Source organism: Carex rostrata, chromosome 27 (assembly GCF_964058835.1).
Source record: "Carex rostrata chromosome 27, lpCarRost1.2, whole genome shotgun sequence".
NCBI lineage: Eukaryota > Viridiplantae > Streptophyta > Magnoliopsida > Poales > Cyperaceae > Carex > Carex rostrata.
The window spans coordinates 5,227,693-5,253,741 of NC_135944.1; the positions used below are offsets into that span (position 1 = coordinate 5,227,693).

A 26,049-nucleotide genomic window follows, 5' to 3' on the forward strand; every position below is an offset into this window, starting at 1 on the left:
TATTTTTAAAAGTACACCGACAAAAAAAAAAAAAAAAAATTTTCTGAGTATATCAAAATTTCCGATAAAAATATCTATAACGATAATGTTAACAAAAAATACTTTTATCTTTTGTAAAGAGTAACAAATTTTTGTAGTGAAAACCGCACCAGATTGCATCAAAATTTCACGATAATCAATCTTATACTTTATACAAATATTGTTATATAATATTTCTAATAATAAAAAATTCTGGCGCACTGCGGTCTATGGAAGGGCTCGTCTTGGGGACAATTTTTTGTTTATGTCATGACCCGCCTCCAATGTTGATTAATTGTTGACTAATTTATCACTTTTACAAGTCAATACAAATATTTCACGAGGCGTGACTTCTAAAATCTGAATATTCATGCAACACATTATACAATTCAACAAGATTAGGGTTCAAACCCTTAAGCCTCTCATTTGTCATTCGTATTTCATATTTTATCTTAGTTTATAAAATTCAAACAATTATTTTAAACCGTTTAACATAATCTCTATATTAAAATGTTTCATATTTTTTCTACTATTTTTCGAATAAATACAAAATTAATATTTTTCAGATGCACTGCAAAACTTAATTAACCATGTACAATGAGATCTGAGTCGATTGTTAATTTCAAGACCATACAAATCACAAAACAAATTAGTTCCCCATATTAATTTCATATAGACAGTAGAGTTATTAGAGTTCGACTGTCAATATTCTACACGTACGGTTAGGTATTTTAAGGGATGCTCACTCACTCACACAAGGAGTGAAGGGTTTGATGGACATTCAATCAAATTCTTTTGAATTTCTGATTTAAGTTGTTCTGTTCAAAGCAAGAAAACATTGTTTTGAAAATTTGCTTCCTAAATTTAATTACACACATTTATATACAGTTTTACTGTTTACAATTGTCTAAATTTGCTCCAACATGGCAACATTCATATACAGTTTTTAGTAAAAAATCGTGTATAAGTGTGTCAGGGTATTTTCAGAAGTTCTGGAACGCATTTATGGATGGACATATATGATACGCTCCAACAATTTTACACGGTTTTACTTGATGATCTGTGTGAGATGAAAAAAAATACAAACTTTTCCACATCATTGATACGTGTCTTCCCATTGTAATGCTTCTCTCTATATTTTCTATGTCATTTATAAAGCATCTTTTTCTTGTGGGCTGTACATGTATTTCTCTGAGAGAAGTAAATCTAATTTTTACGCGAGAAGAAAATATCGATTTTGACCGCATAGTAACAGGGGAATAGCTTTAAAACTTGAATTGAAGTTTCCGATTAAGATTTTCATTTCTAATTTTCATTTTTTTTGTCCTTTATCATAGTTTTTCTTAGACATTGTTTAGGTAAATGTTTGAAGTCTCAGATCTAGAATTCTTTGTTGTGTTTTCATTTTTTAGTTAGTGTTATTCATGTAACTAATAATATGTGATGTAATTTTAATTGTTTATATATGGGTAAATGTATGTGTTGTGTTTAAATTTAATAGTGTTTTGAAATTTAATTTACTGTTTTTGATATTTGGATATTGGGCTTAATTTCAATTCAAATCTAGAGTTTAATTTTAATTCAGATCTAGGTTTCATGTGATTTTTTTTATTAAAACCATGTATGATGCATGTTGACCAAAAAAGCGGCGAAAAAATTGTGAATTATACATGTTTTTAATAAAAAATTATGTAGAATTAGTGTTTTTATATACGGTTGATTATTTTAATATACTATATTGTTTATGACTCGTGTGTAGACACGGTTCGAAAACCATGTAAAAGCTTATTTTTTACCATGGTTAGTACAGTTTTTTTGTACAAGTGATAATTTTATTTTTTGTCTGAATTAAGAGGTTTGACAACTTATTATAATAAAAATAAATAAATAAATAAATAACGCACAACTCCTAACAAACTCCATTCCCCCTTGTGTTATTTCATTAGTAGAATCTGAGTTCTTGCTTTATAAGAGAGAACATCCTTATCTTAGATTAGAGATTATGGCGGCTAAGGCATACCCTTTACTGCTAATCTAGCTTTCTCATTAGTGTACATATTTAATAGGTTTTAGAGTTAGTGTTATATAGACTGAAATAACACTAATGCTATACTAGCCAGACTCTTGAATATAGAGTCTGGCTAGTATGATATTGGTGTCATATGATACTAATTCGAAAATTTATCGAATATATTTCAAACGATAAATCTAAACCGTTCAAACCAATTTTCTATAAGAGTAATGTGTTTACATGCCAATTTTATATATTTTCGAGTTATTTTAGTATCAAATTAAGCGGTCAAAAATGTTGAAAAATGAATGCATTAAAATTAGCTTAAAAACTCCCACATTTGACCGTTTGACTTGATACTAAATAAACTCAAAACATTATAAATTTTGCATGTAAATGCACAACTAATGAAGTAGATCGGTTTGAACAGCTTGAATTCTTCGTTTCATGTCGATTAATAGATTTTAGAGTTAGTGTTATATAGACTGAAATGACACTGATGTCATGATGTCATAAGACTCTTGAATATAACAAAAGAAAACATAATGAAAAAATAAAACTTCTTCCAGCTAACATCAAAGAAGGTAAGTCGTATCAACGCGGTTTTCATCAAACATCAAAATATTGATTGGATGTTCACACCAAAGCACATGGAATTTTATTTTTCTTATTTGGTTAGAAGTCCCGAGGCGCCAAAGAATATTCATCTCAACATGATGGTATGGTGTCCCTATTCAATCCTATTTATATGCCTCTCATAACGAATCATTGCATTGCTCAACATAATCCACAGATTTGCAGTGCTAGCTACTTATTAACCACATCACATTTCCATCTTTTAGAAATTCTAGAATCTCTTGATTAACCAACTACTCAATTTAACAATGTTTTCCTTTGCTTTAGAGAGCATCCTCCTTTCCATTGCTCTCCTTGTCTTTGGAAAATTTGTTCTCTCCTATACCACAAACAAAAGGAAACTGCCTCCGAGTCCTCTGGCACTGCCATTCATCGGCCATCTCTATCTTTTAAAAAAGCCTCTCCACCATACCCTGATCCGAATATCACACAAATATGGCCCCATCACCTTTCTTCGCTTCGGCCCGCGGTCAGTTCTCGTCATCTCCTCTCGGTTATTAGCTGAAGAGTGCTTCACCACCCATGACTTGGCCTTAGCGAACAGACCCCGATTACCCACGAGCAAAGTCAAACACAACAACGGAAAAGCCGAGATCATTGGAATAGGTGGGGCCAACTACGGCCCCTTCTGGCGTAGTATCAGGAGGATTGCAGCAGTTGAGCTCCTCTCTGCTCAGCAATTACATGCGTCGTCAGATGTTCGTGCAAGAGAAGTCCAAGACATGGCTCGCCGACTCTTCAAATCTTGGAAGACTTGTTGTATTGGATCAAATGGCTCAGATCACCCGGTGAAGAAGCTGGAGCTCAAAACAAGTCTATTTGAACTTTCACTTAACTTGTTGATGACAACGATTGCTGGAAAGAGGTTCTATGGAGATAACATAGAGGATGCGGAGGAGATGAAACAGTTTAGGGAAGCAGTGGAGGAGGAATTTGCGTTGGGCGGGGCATCTAATATTGAAGACTTTGTCCCAATTCTTAGGTTCTTGGATCTAAATGGAGTGATGAAGAAAAAAACATACTTGTCAGAGAAACACATGGAGATGAGCGAAAAGCTAATTGAAGAGCACCGTACAAATAGTGCTCAAACAAAGAATACAATGATAGCTCATTTGCTTGAATTGCAGAAAAAGGATCCAGAGGGATACAGTGACCACATAATTCAAAGCATCATTTTGGTATATTAATCTCTTTATTGAAAACAAATACAAATAAAAAAAATATTATATAGAGTAGCTATATTTATTTAATTAAAAGTGAGATTTTTGGTTTAATTATTTTTCTCCGTTAGAGCATCTTAATCGCTGGAACGGATACCTCGGCTAACACAGTGGAATGGGCGATGGCCTATCTACTGAACAATCCAGAAGTACTCAAGAAGGCGGCAGCTGAAATTGACGAGTATGTCGGGAACAAGCGGTTGATAGAGGAGTCGGACATGGCCAAGGTTCCCTACCTTCACTGCATTCTGAGCGAGGTACTCCGACTTTACCCCGGTGGGCCTCTTCTTGTGCCTCATGAATCACGCGAAGATATCACCATTGGAGGCTACAATATCCCATGCAAAACGATAGTGTTAGTGAATGTGTATCATATCCACAGAGATCCCGACATATGGGAGGAACCTGAGAAATTTAAGCCGGAGAGATTTGAGAACGGGAAAGCAGAGGGTAAGTGGATGATACCATTCGGGATGGGCAGGAGAAGGTGCCCGGGAGAAGGCCTTGCCATGCGACAAGTCGGGTTGATATTAGGAACTTTAATTCAGTGTTTTGACTGGGAAAGAACCGGGGATGAACTCATCGACTTAACTGAAGGTTCTGGTCTCACCCTTCCTAAAGCTGTTCCACTCGAAGCAATGTATCGGCCCCGAGAAGCTATTATAAAGGTTCTTTCTGAGCTATGATATCTTTGTAACATTGGATAGCTCTTAATTTATCTGCTGTAACCTTTGATCTAGTTCTGAGGACCTTAATTAGTAATATTTCGTTTGTTAATTAATATATAATTGTTAAGGGGGTAAGACATGTACAATGTATCACATATATATTGTCTTACATTTCTCTTTTTGTTATTATTTACAACTTTACATTATTGCTTCATCTCTCACCTCTAATTACACTAAAAAATGACACCACTTATACATTAAAGATGGTGAGAGTTTGATTCTTTCAACTAATTCTTTGCGACTCTTATTTTCCAACAAATTGGTACTTGTGAGCCTACGGGCTTCAGTAAAAAAAATTGTTCCTTTTGAGTACAGGTGAACGCACTATTAAGGGACATCATATCATAATCCTAAAAATAAGAGAAAAAAGGGACCATTTTGTCACATTCACAGAATAAACTTTATTCAAGAGAAGCTAAAAGAAAAAAGAAGAGACACCCCTTATTATGCCTCTCAAAATATTGATGTAACTTTATTTCCACGGGAGAGAAAAACCTATTTTTGATTTAATAACAAATATAATATTCTTTGTGTGAAATGCCATAATCTGGATGGAAATTTTTTTGTTGAAGCTTGTACTTCAACCGTTATTAAAAATAAAATATTTGGAGAAGCATAACAAGAGACATTATGTGACTATCATAAACATATGCAATATAATAGAAGTGGAAGGCAAGGATGCAGTGACAAGAAATTAGGATTTTGTTAGTATCAGGTCTTCCTAAAAGGCCATAATGTCTAGCTCTCCTTACAAACTTCACCGTGGCACTATGCCTGGCCTGTGAATTTGGGTATATAGTCTGATACCCCAATAAGATCGTACATAAATGGACTCACATGTAAGTTATTATAGTTCTTTAGTCGGCTCAATAAAAACTGTTATTGCAGAGATACATTAAACCATGCATTGCTGTCCTTAGAACATCCTAGTTGGAAGCTATAATTTGTCTCACAGTAAATTTTAAATCGGAACAATGGTCAAAAAAAAGAAAAAAAAAATCATATGCGTTTTTGAATTTCTCAACTTTGATGAGATAGATACCACAACCTACCATATAATATGGGCTAACACCGAACCAGATTTAAGTAATATATAAGGCTCATTTTGGGCTACTGGCTTTGAAAAAAGAATACTGAGCCAGCTGAAAAGAGGTCAATTTATTTTAGACTTTGGTAATTATTATTTTGCTTCTCCATTTCAGAAGAAAATACCTTAATAACTTATGTAATAAAAACATCATTTTTTAGGGAAAATATGCTATATATCTTCTTACGTGGTGCCTGTTCATTACAACTTTGTTGCTCTGTGATTTATAACTCCAAAACTAATTTAGGAGACTATAATGAAATATGCTAATTAATTAATTTTTTGATTAATATTGTCAATTTTAATGTAACTAGTTAAGTGTCCGTGCGTTGCAACGGGGATTGAAATATTATTTTGATTATTTTTTTTTAAATGTGATTATTTTTATTTAATTTCTTCATTATGTATTAGTCAATAATAAGAGCAAACGATAATCTTAGAGCTTGATAATATATTATTTGTAGAGATACTTAGTTATAAATACATTAGTCAGCATATATATTATTTGTGGAGATAATTAATTGTAAATACATATCACACATGTATGCTGACTCTTGCGGAATACACCTTCATCACATCTATGCACTATATAAAAACTCGATATTGGACAAACATAAAGTTCACATGTTATTGATCCCACCCATATAAATTGACGCTAGTTCTATCCAATATATACAAGTTTTGAATAAATAACTTGCTAATTTACTCCCTTTGAAATTAAATAACAAAAAAAGCAACTCTCAAGTACCTTATCGGTTACAAATTCTTTAGTTTCCGAGTAGAAACCCAGTTTTGAGAAAATAACAGAAAAAACAAGAAAAATTACAAAAGTTGAAGAAAAAGGAAAATAGGGACCCTAATGTAAAGATTACATTCTCAACCTATTATAATTGTATTTCTCCCAATGCACTGTATCTCCTGTGATACTGGTACGTGGATTGCCTCCACTGTTCATGCACCTCCTGGATGAGATCCATGTTTTGTTTTGTTCTTTCTTTGAAGATTCGATTACAACACTCCCTTCAAATTACAAAATGTGAAATTAAGAACTCCCTTGTTTTCTTATCAGTACCGGTTTGATATATGTATCTTGTCCTGGAATCATTGCCAACATTTCGTGAAGGCTCACAGTATTCGCATTAAACTAATGAGCTTAAAAAATTAACTTAAAACTTATGAGCAACTTATCGTGCTGAAAAGAGTAATCAAATGTAGACAAGAGCTACATATTCATTATTGAAAAACCATTAACAAATCATAAAGTTGTGTATTTACTTTCAATGTATACTACAAGCATAAGAACACAGAACTTCGTACTCTCGAAAGAGAAATTCAGCTTTTTACCCAAAGATAGTAACTTTTCCAGGGTTCTAGTTGCCTTTTGCCCTAAATCAGAATTCGGGATAATTTAGTGCAAATTTTAGTTTGCCCTCAAATCCAATAGCAGATTCTAGAAAAGGGGAAATTGAATTATGATGACATGAAGAATCCAAGAAGAAGGATACAGCACCTAATCGTATCTTTCTAAGTTTCACTTGTACTCACCGAATCGTGACGGGTGCCGTCTGGATGCGGCAGTGAGGCGGCTCCATGAATTGAATAAACTAAAGAGAAAAGGAAATGGAAATTTGGAGAGTTGTAAATTTTTCCCCTTATCATTATTCAATCCCCTTGTTGTGTTAATAAGCCAAATTAACTATATTATCTACAAATTATATTGGAACAAAGGTTTTCATGGACCAATACTCAAGATATATGTTCAAAGGGAAAATGAAATTATTTAAAAAAGGACCTTGCATCGCTCATCGCTCATCATGCGTTTTGAGAGCAGATCAATCCCCGTTGCGGCGGAGGAGGAGGGAGGTCCACGCACAGCACATGGCGCCGCCTCCATCTCTGCGCTCTAAATTCCTTTTTTTTTTCTGTTTCGATCTAGGAGAGCAGCCAGTCAGAGGCGGAGGAGAAAGGGAACGGGGAGCGGCTTTGAATTGAAGCGTGTTCGCTTTGGGAAGAGTGGGAAGGAGGAGAAAAAGCGAGTCACTTAGCTTTGGGAAGAAGCGGAGAGGTTTGTGAAAGCTGAAACAATTTCCATGTAATTTGTTATGTGGTGAGTGTGTTCCGAACTAAATTTAGATTTTTACACGTTTGGAAATATGAAACAGATGCATAAAATAAAAAATAATGCTAATGGCTGAGATTGAAACATTTTTGTGATGTGTGGTTCAGATCTTTTCAATGGATGGCTCAGATTCTCTCTGGACAAATAGATGCTTGGATCTCAAAAAATTCAACGTGCTATTAGTAGGGAGGATTAATTATCACACTGGACATAAATTAAGGGATACATCCTAACCATATATATCAGATTAAGAATATAATCTTGATTGTTCATTCAAAATCAACCATTTTGGTGAAACAGACAATAGAAAAATGAATTTTCGTAGTTGAAATTTAAAATATTATTTAATAAATAATATACCATTTTCTGCAACTGTCTTTGGACAAGGAATAGTGGGCTAGCAGAAAAGAGGTCAATAAATTTTTGAATATTGTGATTTTTTGAACGAAATTTTAATTTATTGTCTTCCACCATTTCGGATGAAAATATCTCATTAATTAGGAAGCGTCTAATTGTCCACAGCCTTTTGTCGACCATTTGTCCATAGCTTTGACTTGCGCAAATACTGTAAAATTACTTCTACATGCTGTATAATTATACAATATATCACATAAAATATATCAGTTAATCACAAAACATTCAGCAACTATTTGAAATGGTCCCATGATAGTTAAAAAAAGATTGCAACTTGCACAACAGGACAAAATAAATGTACTTTCAAACTGTACTTCCGGAAATTACAGTTATAGGAAGTTATTGACAGTTAGAGTTAATTATTAGCGTCTGCACTGGGTTGAATCTTGTATACTGTAAAATTAAATCTTGTATACTGTAAAATTGAATCTTGTATACTGGAAAATTGAATCTTGTATACAGTAAAATTTTCAATTGAATATTGTATACTGTAAAATTGAATCTTGTATACCGTAAAATTTTCACATAATACTGTAAATTTTCAATTGAATCTTGTATACTGTAAAATTTCTAAAACTAAACCATAAAATATTACCATCTATACTGTAAGATAAAATGTAACAAATGCTACATTTCAGTTTAAACTACAACCTACAAAGAATCATGTATACTATAAAATTGCAAAATATAAACCATAAAATAATACCATGTATACTCTAAAATTGCTAAATCTATACATACATCCATCATCACACAAAAAATTTGTTCACCACAAAACAACATATGTTCACCACAAACAACATCTGTTCAACACAAGATAAAAATATTCACCGCAACATTCAGTATAGCATAATAGCAACAAAAAACTATGGACAAATAACTTTTACATTAGAAACCTCTTGTGTTCATTATTCGGATGAGTAAGAAGCCTCTCTATCATCTATTTCCTCCAAATTTTCACAAGATGAATACTGTAAAATTACAAGATAAAAACTGTAAAATTAACAAATCATCTCTTTCTTCTAGATTTCCACAAGATGAATACTGTAAAATTAACAAGGCAATACTGTAAAATTAACAGATTAATACTCCATATCGTCTCTCTATCATCTATTTCCTCCAGATTTTCACAAGATGAATACTGTAAAATGACAAGATGAATACTGTAAAATTAACGGGGCAATACAATAAAATTAACAGATCAATACTCCATATCGCCTCTATCATCTCTTTCCTCCATATTTCATTTGAAATGCTAGATCTGTTACTGCATACAATGAAAACAACAAATTCAACAGAAATAACTTACTAGATTTGAATTTTGCCGTCGCGGCCGATCCAGATTATTCTTCCGATCCGATCCGATCCGATCATCTCTTTCTTATCCACTCTCGTTGCCATTGCGGCCGTCGGTAGAGAGGTGAGAGAGAGGAGAAAAATACAAAAAAATCATATAAATTACGATTTTGTATACATGATTCAATTGACGTACTGAGTCAGAACTAAACCACGTGAGTAAGGAGAGCCTCGTGAGTAACCTCGTGACGTACTGAGTCAGAACGAAGCCAGAAATGGTCGAACGAAGCCATCCGAGAAGAAATCGATCTTGCATCCTCCAAGAAGTGAAGGCCGGATTGGTTTGAAACTATTCACCGACCTTAATTTGCTCATCAGGAACCGGAGGAAAGGAATCGAGATGATGCGCCAGTCCATATCCATCAATAACCGGCGTTGCGTGAAAGAGGAAGGCAAACACCAAATGCGGAGAAAATCAGATCGGATTTGAAAATATCGGAAATGAAATTCAAAAAAAGAAAGGTTCCGTCGTCTGTCGATGTTTAAATAGGCCGTTATAAATTGGATAGCGGGGAGACAGTTGAAGACAGTTAAACCGGGAATTGATAGTGTTGTGGACAAATAGTGGACAAAACTCAGTGGACAGAAACCTTTTCTCCATTAATTAATTTGTCATTAATCAATCAATACAGAAGAGAGAGTAAGCATTTCAGATGAAAATTTGGAGGTCAATTTTCTTATACTTGTAGTATTTTACTTTATTTGTAGAACAAAAACACAATTCATTACTAGTTTTCGAAGAAAAGCGTAGTTCATTCAGTTAATTAGCTATCTCTGCCTTTGATTGTAACACAGTACTTTCCACCAAACGTCCCTTTCTTTTTCTGTAATAATAAAGTAACATACATTACACTACCAATAACATGGTCAATATAATTGTTACATTTTTCTTTTTTCTATATTTAACACAAATTTATGTTACATTTTTCTTTTTTCTATAAAGAACAGGAAATAAACTCAAGCTAAATAAATCATAGGAGCACCATCTCCCTTTATTCCAGATATCTCTACACCCTTCCTCAAATTAGCATGTAGATATCTACTATGCTCAACTTGACAATCGACTACTCGAATATATTTGTAGACACTACCATGGTGAGCACATTTGCTAGTTGATCCTCCGATCTCACATATGGCAATGAAATGATATCACACTCCGGCAGTCGGGTGGGATTCATCTGCTTTTCCTAGCATTGACTATAGCGCAGTGCCGTAAATTGACACCGAGACGGCAAGGTGATGTGAGAATAAACAGCAATAAAATTTATTTTGTGTTAGCTGCTTATGATTCTTTTTTATTCTTTTTTTACATATGCAATTTAGTATATATGCTATAGTTTCCTTTGGCATGCTTTAATTATCTATCTTTTCCTTTTGTTGTGTATATATATTCCAATCAGCTCTGCAAAGTTGATGGTTTTTCATACTGTGTAGCAAGAGTTGCCTTTCCTGTAATATATATATGGATCCACAGGCCTGGATCATAGAGAAACTTAAAATGAAAGGTTCTCTTTCTCACCAAGTTTTTAATTAATTTGTTTGGGAAGTTAATACCCAAGAAATTAAAGGTCACAGACATATTTTCTTTTTTTTTAATGAACATAAACAAAAATTGAGTATCGGAGCAAAATATAAGAACTAGAACCAAAATGTTCATTTCACTTTTAACCCATGGTTATAAATACAACAACTAGAACACCAAAATGAGACAAGCTAAGCAAGGTCTAGATGAAAATTGAACATGTAGTCGACAGGGACGGATCGAGGAATTAAAACAGAGGTAAGCAAGAAAATTAATGAGTTGGGAAGAAAATAAATTTGATCCAGGAAATAGGCAAATTTATTAATAAAATACATGAGCTAAAATGGTTTTTAAAATTCAGGAGCAGACAATTATTAGGTACCATAAAATAAAAATGTAACCTTTTATTCTATATTTTCTAATTTCATGGATAAATTAGACGATTTTATTCATTGATGGATATATTGTTAGTGAATAATTAAGTGAAATGTAGGGTTTAATTTCAGTCTCAACCTCTTATATGATTGTTACTACGTACTGTACTCCAATCATGGAAATGATTATAAAGGAGGGTTCAAATGTCTTTCTTTTTTGTATCTCTATCGTGCCTCTATTTTTAAATACTTAAATAATTCAAAGTATAAAACTTAAACGTCAAAATAAAACCGTTAGATAGGATCAATGTTATTTTCTCTAGATGTGCTAAATTTTTTTTATCACATTTCGATTTTGCTTTTATGTGAATCAATAAGTTGAAAAATCAACATCTAGAAATTATCCATTTTAGTATACATTTTTACAAGCTCAAGATGACATCCAAAATAAAATTAAAATGTCATAATTTTTTACACGTGTATAGATAAATGATGTAGTTCGTATCTAACGGTTTTATTTTGAATTTTAAGTTTAAAATTTTGAGGTATTAATTTTTTTTTAAAAATGAAGGCATGATATAGACACAAAAAATAGAGACATTTGAACCCTCCTCTACTTATCATTAGACAATTATGATTGATTGCGTACAGAGAATTGTATGGCCATCTAAAATTAAACAGTTAAATAATTTGAACCTTTAAAATTAAGATGTCACTGATGATGCATTATTATTTTGTCAAATGAGAAAATCAACAACTACATGGATTAATATAGTATTTGTGTTTTTTCAACAAATATCTGGATCGCCTATCAACTTAATTGCACAAGTCAAAATTGATCTTATCTTCAGCCCACAAGGAACATGAACCCAATTCATTACTTGGTGTACACGGGACGTCAATAAATGCAGAATTTTTACTGGTCTAAATTTACCTTCTAGAAAGCATTAAAATATCGTACTCATTAACAATTAATTAAATGTAATTTTACACGGGACGTCAATATATAAATGCAGAATTTTTACTGGTCTAAATTTACCTTCTAGAAAGCATTAACGGATGGTACTAATTAATTAACAATTAAAGGTAATTTTACATGTACGTGAGCCGCACGTATATATTAATTAATTAATTTCTTCTCTCCGTTTATTTTGTAAATCTTCTTACTTCTTAGTAATTTTTATTTTTATTTTCATATTTCTCGGCCTTTTGGTGTTGCTAGATCGTTCAGTGGACAATCATGACCCATTATATATAGGGTTATTTAAGCCCGTTGCATAATATGTCACATAGAGACTGATATAGTCAAATTAAAATTAACGGAAAAGTTGCGTAATATTTCAATCATATATGACCCATTATCGGCTTCCATGAATATTTTGTGTTGGGTCACTGTACATTTTTCCAACCCGTAACACACTGGTTACACGGACAAGGACATAAAACATCCACATATGATACTGTTCATTGGGGTTGGGTGGGTGTGTGTGTGTTGGGAATTCATATCCTCTGAGATATCTCATATTTTGCGTGACTTTTTGGAAATTCTGAACCGTTCAAATACGTTCTGCACGAATCTTGAATCTCATATAATACTTGGCCCCCTGCGCTATCCCCGAATAGGCACCGGACACGTCGGTCACACAAAAGTTGAGATATCTCAGAGGATATGCATAGGGGTGTCAATGGTACCTTTTTAGCCGTTTACCCGACCTGTATCGTATTCGATAAGGCGGGTATGGATAATTTTTTTTTTCGTTAGCTTATTAGGTATGGGTAAAAAAAAATTTTCGTTAAATAAATGGGTAAGGGTATGGGTAATGACTATTTCGTATCCGTTACCCTATAAAGGTAATTATAAAATCCAAATATATATTCAATTCAATTTCCAACCCACTTAAATGTATACTCAATTCAATTTTCAACTTGCTTAAATGTATATTCGTGTTTTTGAATTTTTATTATTTATAAAAAATAATTTAGTTGGAATTGATTGCACATTTATTTTATTTTTTTTATTAGAAATGCAATTATATATGTGTTAAAATTAATAAGTTTTTGATGTTTAATTTTTAAAATATAATAAAACTAATTATTATACTAGTATTATCCGTTATTCACTCGCTACCATTTTGTTACTCGATAATATTAACGGATAAGGATAGGGTAAGGTAAGATCAATTTTTAATGGGTATGGGTATGGATAAGGTCAATTTTAATAGGTATGGGTATGAAAATGTGTCCACCCGACCCGTACTGTACCCATTGACACCCCTAGATACGCACTCGTGTGTTGGGGGGGGGGGGGGGGGGGGGGGGGGGGGTTGATGAGTTCGCATCCTCTGAGATATCTCATATTTTGCATGACTTTGTGGAAAATCTTAACTGTTGAGATACGTTCTGCACGAATTTCAAAGATGAAATAATATTGACCCTACAGTACGTATCCCTAAATAGGCACCGGATACGTCGGTCACGCAAAATATGAGTTATCTCGCGGGTTTGATAATGTAACGATTATTTTTTTAATAAAAACCAAGGTCTAACTTTCAAATATTAAATTGTGACATTAATTATGACAAAAGTTGCAAATTAATTTAGGGATGTTTAATTAATGAGTTATCTCCATTCTATTATTAAACACGTAGGGTGTCTGATCCGCTAACGGTTACGATTGAAAGATGAAACTTCGGATTTGATCTCAGCCCTTCAATTACATAATTTGTATTCTTTTGATTAAATGCATATGTTTTATATATAAAAGTCTAAATTTAGTTAAAAACATACCCATCACATGTACTGCCACACGATACGTTACAATTAAAATTGAACAAATTCTGAAATTTAGCGATATATTTATCTGTTTCCTTATTTTTTTTATTTCCATATTTCTTTTCTTCAATTGAGAAGACTCCACCTTCTATTTTTTTTTTTCATTACTTCTTCTTCGTTTCTATACGGATCACAATGAAAATCATTTTTTTATTTCCTTATTTCTCTTTCTTTGTTTCTATACATATTGGTGTGGGCAATTTAGAATATATTTCAAATATAAAATATATCAATGTGTGCGTGTGCGTATTCTAATTGGAAACAAGGAAGAAGAAGAATATAAATTGAAACGTGTGTGTGAATATATATTTCTCTTATAATATGTGTGTGTGTATATATATCCTATACATACACACGATAATACTTTTTATTTATGTTTCTTGATATCATATTATAGAGTAGAACTAGGGTGCTCTTAAGCTCACCAAAGTTTTGGTGAGCTTAACTCTAAAACTCATAAAATCAATTTCAAATGACAAATCCGAACCGTTGAAACCCGCCTACCTTACGTGTGATGGATCTACATGTGAAATTTTTAAGCATTTGAATTAATTTAGTATAAAGTCAAGCGGTCAAAAAACGTTCAAAAATGAATGCACTGAAATTAATTTATTAACCTTCTAATTTTGATCGCTTGACTTTATACTAAATTAATTCAAATGCTTAAAAATTTCACATGTAGATCCATCACACGTAAGGTAGGCGGGTTTCAACGGTTCGGATTCGTCATTTGAAATTGATTTTATGAGTTTTAGAGTTAAGCTCACCAAAACTTTGGTGAGCTTAAGAGCACCCTAGTTCTACTCCATATTATATGTTGATATTGAATTGTTGTATGATATTTGATATTAGATTCAAATTGAGCTATTATTTGATATCATTGGTACTTAAAAATAAAGAATCATCACATTATCAAATTGTTATTAGATATCACGATTAAAGTTAATCAAAAATACAGAATCATATAAATTTTCTATTAACATGTGTTTTAATTTTTAAATAATTATTATTTTTATTAATATATTTGTTTCTTATAATATGTTCCGTTGCAACGCACGGGTATGATACTAGATAGTTACACATAAATTGCTGAGAAGTCATGTTAAGTCAAGATCATAGATAAAGACCCACCTAGAAAATTTAGGTTGAAGTGGTCAAAAATGCGTAATGTGTGTCACTGCATAATGTGTGGACACTAAAATTTGAATTAAAGTCACTACAACCACAAAATATAATCATAATTAGTTATTTGTGTACAACTACACATTTAACATTTTAAAAAAGAAAACTGAACAATATAAAAACTTGAAAAAAAAATCAATTTTTTAATTAGTTTTCTATACACATTATACAAATTAATTTTTTAAATTACAAAATCGCTAAGCATTTTTACAGTACATACAGAGAAGCTGGTGAAAGTAAAAAACAACTATTGATGAGGTTAAACCGATATAAATTATTATTTTCTAAGATATTACTAGCTATTAATGACAAAAATATAAAATATCTGATGTTATTAAGTACTTTTACTCTTACAGATACTAATAAATTATTGTTAGAATATTATGAATTTTAATGTGAAAATGAAAGAAATCGAAGCTAGTACGCTTTCTTTAGATATTTTCAGAAAAAAAACAGAATCTAGTTTCTGAAAATTAAAAAATTCTGCCGCACTGCAATCTAGGGAATCTCTGATTAAATCTATCGAGAGCGTATCCTCTGCGGAGGTTTTCCTGCGGTGCTTTGTGGTGGTTTTGATCTGGTCCGTTCGTTTCGGATCGGACGGATCAAATCAGATCTTGTCCGAATTTTAAAAAAATTCAAAATTTGGTGAACCCGTAATTCAGCCTGTCCGATCCGAAACGAACGGACCAGATCAAAACGACCGCACAACACCGCAGGAAAACCTCCGCAGAGGATACGCTCTCAAATCTATCTCAGGAGTTGTCCTGCTCTATGTTGGAAGCGCATGCCTCAAGAGACATTTGGGGACAATTTGTCGTGTACACGAAACTCTCTATTAATTTGTCGTTTATGTGTCATGACGCAACTCCTTACGATTGTTGGAACATGACGTGTCACCTTACATGTCTATACAATTAATTATACGAGGCGTGAATTTGACTAAAATCGGAATAACCATGCGAGGTATATTATACAATTCAACAAAATTACTAGAGTCCAAATATAACGTATCTTTTATATCTTATTCGTATCTTATGTGTTTTATTTTATCTCCGTTTTCAAATTTAAAACGATCCATCTCAACTACTTAACATAATATTTATATTAAAATATTTTTTAAGACAAAATTTCCTATTTTTAAAAAATATTTATATATTTTTTTTTGCAAAACTAATAATTTTGTATCTATCTGAAAAGTAGTACATTTTTTAGAAAATAATATAAATTTGGTTTCTAAACACATTTTAATTTGGAGATCCAGTTAAGTAGTTCAGATTAGTTGTTTAAATTTAAAAAATAAAAATAAAAATAAAGATATGAGACACGAATTAAACATGAAAGACATAAAACATTTGAATCATGTGGGGCTCACCCACACCCAATTGTGATACTGCAAAACCTGACCATATGTAAAATATGGTAAAAATCTTGATGGTATCAGATTCCTATTTTAATTCTATTTATAAGCCTCACACGATGAATCATTGCATTGCTCAACACAATCCAAAGATTTGCAATCCTACTCAGTAACCCCACATCACATTTTCATCTTTTAGAAATTCTAGAATCATGATAAAGCAACTACTCAATTTATCAAAGTCTAATTCCTTTGCTTTTCAAAGCATTCTTCTTTCCATTGCTCTCCTTGTCTTTGTAAAATTTATTCTCTCTTCTACAACCAACAAAAAGAAACTGCCTCCGAGTCCTCTAGCACTTCCGTTTATCGGCCACCTCTATCTTTTCAAAAAGCCTCTCCACCATGCCCTTGCCCGCATATCACAAAAATACGGCCCCATCACCTTTCTTCGCTTTGGTCCTCGGCCAGTTCTCGTCATCTCCTCTAAATTATTAGCTGAAGAGTGCTTCACCACCCACGACTTGGCCTTAGCGAATAGACCTCGATTACCGTCAGCCAAACGCACCAACGGAAAAGTCGAGATCCTTGGCATAGGTGGGGCTAACTACGGTCCCTTTTGGCGTAGTGTCAGGCGGATTGCAGCAGTCGAGCTCCTCTCTGCTCAGCGTTTACATGCGTCGTCAGATGTTCGCGCCAAAGAGGTCCAAGACATGGCTCGCCGGCTCTTCATGTCTTGGAAGACTTATTTTCTTGGATCAAAGGGCTCAGCCGGTTTTAAAAAGATTGAGCTGAAAACAAATCTATTTGAACTATCACTTAACGTATTAATGACCACGATAGCTGGGAAGAGGTTCTATGGAGATAACATAGACGACTTGGAGGAGACGAAACGGTTTAGGGAAGCCGTGGAGGAGCACTTTGCCTTGAGCGGGGCATCTAATATCGAAGACTTTGTACCAGTTCTTAGGTTTTTGGATCTAAATGGAGTGATAAAGAAAAAATTACACTTGGCAAAGCAACAGGTAGAGATGATCAGCAAGCTAATCGAAGAGAATCGAACAAGTTGTGCTGAAACAAAGAACACAATGATAGCTCATTTGCTTGAATTGCAAAAAAAGGATCCAGAAGGATACAATGACCATATAATTCAAAGCATCAGCCTGGTATATGTTAAGCTCTTAACAGAAAACAAGTACAAGTAAAATAAAAATTGTATTTAGTTATTTTTTTTTAGTTTTATATCAGACTTTGGCTTAATTATTTTTTCCATTGAAAATTCAGAGCATCTTGCTCGCTGGAACGGATACCTCGGCTAACACAGTGGAATGGGCAATGGCCAACCTACTGAACAATCCAGAAGTGATCAAGAAGGCGGCGGCTGAAATTGATGAGCATGTCGGGAACGAGCGGTTGATAGAGGAGTCTGACATGACACAGGTTCCGTACCTTCAATGCATTCTGAGCGAGGTGCTCCGTCTTTATCCCGGTGGGCCACTTCTCATTCCTCGTGAATCACGCGAAGATGTCAACATTGGAGGCTACAACATCCCATCCAAAACTATGGTGTTAGTGAATGTATATGATATCCATAGGGATCCCGATATATGGGAGGAACCTAAGAAATTTAAGCCGGAGAGATTTGAGAACGGGAAGGCCGAGGGTAAATGGATGATACCATTTGGGATGGGCAGGAGAAGGTGCCCGGGAGAAGGCCTCGCCATGCGTGAAGTCGGATTGATTTTAGGAACATTGATTCAATGTTTCGACTGGGAAAGAACCGGGGATGAACTCGTCGACTTGACTGAAGGTTCCGGTCTCACCCTTCCTAAAGCTGTTCCCCTCGAAGCAATGTATCGACCCCGAGAAGCTATGATAAAGGTTCTATCTGAGTTGTGATCTTCTTGTGACTGCCCATAGCTCTTTATTTCCTGAACCTTTAATTGATCTAGTTAAGTGGACCAAGAGTAATATTTCCTTTTTAGTTTACTATAGAATTATTAAGGGGGTGGGGCATATACAAAAATATATAATATCGTTTATGTTATGTCTTACATTTCTCATTTGTTATGGTCTAAGAGAAGATGAAGAATTAGTCCAAGTACCCATACGGTCTTGAATGCGACTTGCCAAGTCTGATTGAAATTCAAGTGGGCCGAAATTACAGCCCAGTCCAGAATTAGTTTATCTTAACCTCCCACACCACGAAACCTCTCCATAACTTGCAGAAATATCACCGTAGACATGTCCTTAAACTTTCCATGATGGTACATAAGCACTTAGACCCAAGAACATTACATTGACTAATCAATCGTTGGAGGAAGTTTTAGGGCAGAATTGCAGAAATATCCGAACCGTTCACCTTGTTCTATATATTAAAATGTATTTAGAGACCAAATTTAATATTTTTTTGAAATTTTTTTACTATTTTTTTAGAAAGGTACAAAATAATTGTGTTTGGATGGTCCAGATGCAGTGATTTTGTATCTATCTAAAAAAAATTCCAAAAAATATATAATTTGGTCTCTAAGCACATTTTAATATGTAGAACAAGATGAATAGTTCGGATTGACTGTTTGAACTTTGTAAATGGAGATAGAGACGTGGGGTATAGTTGGAGTACAAAACCAATGGTGCATTTTAACTCTTATATATGTCAAATATAGTAAGGCAGATTTAAAAGATATATTTTTCCTTTGTCCTCCCTTAAGATAGCTAAAAATTATTTCCGTGTCTCTTAAATTTATATTGCTATATGTTAACAAAGATTTGTACTATTAATGTTGTGGATGCTATTTATATAGAGAAGGGTTAAAATGCACTATTGGCTTTGTGCTCCAATCATACTTCACGTCTCTATCTTTGTTTACAAAGTTCAAACAATTGATCTGAACCGTTCATCTTGTTATACATATTAAAATGTACTTAGAGACCAAATTTTATATTTTTTGCAATTTTTTTACTATTTTTTTAAATAGGTACAAAATCACTGCATCTGGATAACCCTACTCATTTAAATATTAGATTTACAAAGAAGAAATATTTTGGCATAATAAAAATAAAAAATATATAATAGGCACGAATCAGATGGATTTTAATAAAAAAAAAAAATCTACAATAGGCAATAAATTATATTATCATAATAAATAATCTATAATTGTAATAGGAACAAATCTATAGATCTATTTTTATCATCCAAAATTGGCTGCCTAATATAACAAATATATGTTGTATCACACAAAATTGTCTTCTATCTAATTCGTATAGCACTTCTATTATTTGTTTGTTGAATTAATTTCCATGGTCGTAGAAATTGTCAATTAATCTGCATTAAAAATCTATTAACTTGCCAAATGGTAGCTACAAATCAGTGTGTTCGATTTGACAAATTTTGTTGGTCTTTGGAACGAAAAATCAAGGTTGCTATTTAGAGAACTGCTAATTTAAACATTAATGAATTAATATATATGAGTAAGGCTTGGGTGCTATGGATAGCATAGAGGGCTACGGTGCTACGGCTCAATATTCGAGTTTTCAAAATCCTAACGGTCGATCTGAACCATTCATCTTGTTCTCCATATTAATATGTGTTTGGAGACCAAATTTTACATTTTTTGGAAATTGTTTACTATTTTTTTAGATAGGTAGAAAATCAAATATCTTAATGGTGCAGAATTTTTTAGATCAAGTGATTTCTATCTAGCTAAAAAAATAGTAAAAAATTTTCAAAAAATGTAAAATTTGGTCTCGAAATACATATTAATAGGGAGAACAAGATGAACGGTTCGGATCGACCGTTATGATTTTAAAAACTCGCAATATTGAGCCGTAGCACTGTAGCCTTCTATGCTATCCATAGCACCCAAGCCTTACTCAATATATAGCTCCTGTTAAAAGCACTAAAGAGATCCTACTAGTTAGAAGCCCAATAGTTTGAACTTCAATTTGATGAAGTGCCTTTGCTATATATATAGATTGAATGAGTAGTAAATATAACTGTAAGATTCAAAGTTGCACTCTTTATTATTTTTACATACAATTATACTGTGTTCTATGTTTTTCTTCAAGTTCAGTCACTTCACAGCTATTCTAAGTTGTCCAATTCGTTCAAATATTTCTTCATCAATTGCATTTGTTAATATTATTCTAGCAAAGTTTGTTTCTTATGCATAAAAAAATCATGTCCTCGTTAAATATATAATCTCTTGAAACCCTTGGCGCTGCTCCTTCATGCACCGAAACCATAATGTCATCACCTAAAATTAGCTGAATCTTTTGGAATGCTTCTAATTTGCTAAGACGAATCTATGGATCTTTATTTGTATAGAGTTTTTTATTTCATCAACATTTCCAAACAACTGTGTTATATTTCCCCTTTATTCTTGATTAATTGCATGTTTTTAGCTATATATGATGCGTATACAGTGCGGAGACACATACATACATCTTAGATGTTACAAGTAGAATTGTGAAAGTGTAATAAATGGATCGATGAGCGCCTTTTCATTTCCTTCCTTCTCTTCCCTCTACTATAAAAACTGTATAATTACTGACACAATTTTTATACCATCTGTCTCCTCTTCAACACTCTTACTTCAAATTTAGTTCACTTAGCAACTACCATCTACAACTACCTCGATAACTACAGTAAAATTACTATAATGGTTACAGAGGATGTATTTTTGTTTTCAATAAATTACTGTGCAATTAAATTAGTATATGTATGATGGTATTGTTTACCTACAATTAATATATATGTTGTTAAAAGAAAAAAAAAACTAATTTAGTTTCAAATTTGCAATGAAACACGCATTCATTAAAAAATATGAGAATAATTACTGACACATTATTTTAATTACATAATTAAGAATTGATGCTGCAAATTGCAGGTTCGATGGTAAATTGACCAGAAACATAAAACCTGATCCAACTTGAAATCTCTACAATAGCGTATATACAATATTAAAAAGTTTAAAATATTTCCATGCAAGAAAGATGCTCAATAAAATAAACTTGGAGGATTTGAAAGAAAATTTTCTTAATTGTCATTTTCGTAAAGCATATTGATCCTGGCAGATGCACATGTGGCTAAATAAGTTTAGTATGATCTATCATTCAAATTTTAATATAAAATATGATAGAAAAGATATTGATTTTTAATTTATAATAATATTTTGTTATTATAATGAATCTTGTAAGCAGACATCGTAACTCAGATGCAAATAACAAGAAATAACAAGAAATATTGAGTATTTATATTATTACGAAAAATCAATTACTTTCATATGAAAATAACAAGAAATGAAGACAAAAATTTTAGTTCCCTAAATGTCCTATCACAAATTTTTTTTTTAGGGGGATAATAATACTTATGTTTCTATAGATCATTTCCCTAATCTGGTCCTTGATTTAGCATACAGGCCTTACATCAATGCCTACGAAAATTAGATTATTTCTCAGAGATACAGAGTTTATATCATAAATGAGAAAATGCTTAACTCGATCATCTTCAATTCCAGTATTAAATTCTCCCAACTTCATCTCCCAGTATCCACTTGAACTGTTATAGACCCATTGAGTACTTCTGGGAAACCCTGAGCGTGGCTGTCCTGTAAAGAGAACATAGGTAGCATAGTTTCTTTTTGGAGAGAGATCTTTGCAAAATATTGTTCCTCTTATCTCTATTGGAGTTTCTATCGGACCCTTCATTGATAGATATTGTTTATGTAGTCGTATTATTTTTGCTCCGCTCAACAAATCCAACCTTATACTCTTTTTCCCACCAAACATGCAAACACAAGGTAAATAAAATCATAGGAAAGTCAAAATTCAATATAGTATGTATAAATGAAATACATACTGTTTTGTTTCTTGTAGTACTAATGGCTCACAATTATTATTCACCTATGTTTTTTCTCATTGCAGTTCAGTCCATAAATTAGGTTCCATTAATTTTTAATGCATATGTGGACCGTTATGCATACAAAATTATGATATAAATTATTATTATATTGGAAATGAATTTTGCGAGATTGAACCAATATTGAAAACAACATATTTCACAATGAAATCAATCAAATATTTCTTATGTTTTGTTCATTGGATGTTCAATGTTCTATGTGATATGTATGTAATTGAATACGATATTGGTCGGATAAATAGTTAAAAGGATGCTATTAAAACCCCTAGATATAGCTGAGAAATAACATTTTTTTTTGGATAATTATAAGAAATGAAAAAAAAAACCCATTAGGATTACCTTTGTGCCACCATCAAGAAGGATCCAATTGTGGCAGAGATGGAGGTAAAGCTCCTTTTTTGAGACCGGTAAATGTTCAACATCAATCTCCGCACGGTAAAGGATGCATGAGAGATCAGCAGGCATGAAACTTTCCCATACATAGTCCGAATTAGCCACCGATTGAAATGTGGTGCATACAGCAGCAGATCGACATGCATCCTTTGGGGAGGTTAATTGCATCACCTTCATGAAACAGTCTAGCGGTAGTCGAGAAATGTATTCTTGCATCTCTTTCATGGTATACAATTATTGTTGTAAACTTTGATGTATGTTGCAGCCTTTGGTCTTACTCTCTGTGTTGTAGTACTAGTAGAGAAACAAAATTTCTGAAAAATGCTTGTAAACAGAAAGCTGATTTCTGAAAATTGATAACCACCCATGCGTATTTAAAGCACCCACTACTTCCTATTTAAAGCACTACACTATACCTAAACAATAAGCACCTACTACTTCCTAAAGATGATTTTTAATAAAATTGATATTGATATTATTATATTTTTGTGTTTTTAAATTTCGTGTTCTTAAATTGATATTGCTATATTTTAATATTCAATATATATAAGCTTTAGAAATAATAAAAATCTATAGAAAGCACGAATAAAAGAGTTGGATTGCACTTTTATAATAGGCAAGAAAATTAAAAAGAAGAAGATTCTATAATAGGCACAAATCCATTATTATCATACATATGTGACTTATGTATAATGCTTATAACACTTCTTCAACGGCAGTCATCTGCATTAAAAATAGAGTAACTTGCCGCATGGAACAAAATATTTGTTGAATTAATCCAAAATTATGAAAACAACATTTGCTATTTTAGTCATTGGTAATTTTGGCAATACTTATTTCAGGAATAGTTTGGCATTGATGTTAGTTATTTTGAGCAAAGTTCGTTACAGAAATTTTTTTAACAGAATTTGCACTGTTATTTCTCACCCTCTTCTATGTTTTGCATACTGGCATATAATAGTGTAGTATTGCAAACTAAGTTTATTCCAGAAAAATGAAGGCCTGCCATTTAGAGACCCTCAGAGATCCTATTAGTTAGAGGCCCAATAATTTAAAGTTGGATTTGGTGGACTTGGTTAAACGCCTAGAATTAGATGGAAGGATAATCGAAAATTCTCTCTGTGGGAAAGGATATGACCTTGAGGTTAATGGTATTACAACTTCTGTGGTTACAACTTACAAGCCACTTTATTCTGTATATATAGATTGGAGGATGAGTAGTTAATATAATTGAAAGATTCAAAGTTGGCAGTCTTGAGAACCAGCTCTTGTTCTAGTTGTAAAGACATATCTTCCGTGTGAGAGGTTACAGATTGAAAACTCAGATGAAGATCCTTTATGGATATTAAATAGTTAGCTGGATTGATTTTCAATCTCAACTAAAAAAAATGTTGGAAGTCTTTAATTTAACTATTCTGTACGTCATATCCTTCAAAAGATATCCTGCAATATTTGGTAAACATTTGAAATTTTCAGCACATTTATTTAACTGTATGTGTAGCTCTCTGACAAATATGGACGAATTCATAATTAAGTGGGCCAAGTTTGGAAGGCACATTGAGCAGCTCCTATTGAATACATATCAATCGCTTGATGAATGTAAACTATTAACTTTGAGATACAACTCCTATTATTAAGTTTGAGAGTGTTTTAGAATAATAATTTATTATGGATAGACTTCTACCAAAACTATGCAACAATTTCTTGTATAAATGAATATTTGGAATTGTGTATAATTATGGTACTTCTGACACACAAATATTTACTTTGCAAAATTTTAATTTTCAGAAAAATAGAAAATACAAAAAAAATATTCAGAAATCAAGAAAATACAAAAAAATAGAAAAATCAGAAAAAAAATATAGAATAAAAGACGAGGGTGTAAAAAATGAGTATGGGCACATACGCAAGACTGATTACCAATAGGCTCGATAGTCCTTCCAATTTTTAATTTTCGTATATCATTTTTATTTCTAATATGAAAGTAATATGAAAGACACTTGGATTTGTATGCAGTTTTTTTTTATCGAGAAACTGTGTACGATTTCACTCCATACACAGTTAAAATGCAAGAAACCATGTAGAATTCTTCCTAATCTTCAGACACTTTTCTCTAACGAAACCGCGTCATTCACGTTCGCTCAACTGACCGTGCGGAAATTTTTTATGTGTCAATTTGTATAAATATGTGTATTGACTATTGGGTTCATTTACATTCATATTTTATATATGTTATCTGATTAATTTATATATGTTTATAGCTAGCAAATTAACATATTGATGCGAGCACATCATAAAGGCAAGGCTGAGGCTGAGTGTATGATATCATTTGGGATGGCTAGGAGAAGGTGCCGGGGAGATGCCATAGCCATGGAAGAAGTCGGGTTGATATTAGGAACATTGATTCAATGTTTCGACTAGGAAAAAACTGGGAACGAGCTCGTCGACTTATAAACGCAATATCAAGGAACATTATATGAAAAATCCTAAAAGCAAAAAAGGAAAAAAATAGGCCATTTTATCAAATTGACAGAATAAACCTCACTCATGAGAAAAACTAAAAGAGAAAAAAGAGAGATGCTCCTTCAGTGCTGGAACTAGTAACTTTATATCACTGTCTAAAATAGGAAATACAAGCGGAATGCAAGAGATGTTGAGGAAACAAATTGGGCTTTTGTTAGTATCTGGTCTTTCCAAAAGGCCATAATTTATGTCTATTACTCTCTACAGTGGCATTATGGGTGGGCTGTCAATTGGATCCATAGTCCGGTAACCCAATAAGAGCCTACATAAATGGAGACTCATCTAGTTATTATAATTAGTTAGTCTATAACCAACCTTATACTTAGCGGGTTCCAAAAAGGCCTTAATTAAACCCAA

General features: G+C 32.8%; 2 protein-coding genes and 1 long non-coding RNA gene across 3 annotated transcripts in view; 2 read left to right on the forward strand and 1 right to left on the reverse strand.

The window, feature by feature from the left end:
- The first annotated feature begins 2,792 nt into the window (after positions 1-2,792).
- The window catches only part of LOC144544886 (cytochrome P450 81Q32-like), a 62,791-nt gene continuing 39,534 nt past the window's right edge, over positions 2,793-26,049 (forward strand). The window contains exons 1-2 of the mRNA XM_078293421.1: positions 2,793-3,843; positions 3,957-4,553. Of these exons, the coding sequence (XP_078149547.1) occupies positions 2,914-3,843; positions 3,957-4,553 (1,527 nt within the window). The 5' untranslated portion in view covers positions 2,793-2,913. The remainder of the gene's footprint in view (positions 3,844-3,956; positions 4,554-26,049) is intronic.
- Positions 6,411-8,006, reverse strand: LOC144544887 (uncharacterized). Its single transcript, XR_013508355.1, has 2 exons — positions 7,493-8,006; positions 6,411-7,304 (listed from the first exon to the last, which is right to left on the reverse strand). It is a non-coding gene; the product is annotated as an uncharacterized LOC144544887 (long non-coding RNA).
- Positions 16,934-18,919, forward strand: LOC144544885 ((+)-piperitol/(+)-sesamin synthase CYP81Q2-like). Its single transcript, XM_078293420.1, has 2 exons — positions 16,934-18,022; positions 18,141-18,919. The coding sequence occupies exons 1-2, from the start codon at positions 17,072-17,074 to the stop codon at positions 18,753-18,755; spliced, it is 1,566 nt and encodes a 521-aa protein (XP_078149546.1). The 5' UTR covers positions 16,934-17,071; the 3' UTR covers positions 18,756-18,919.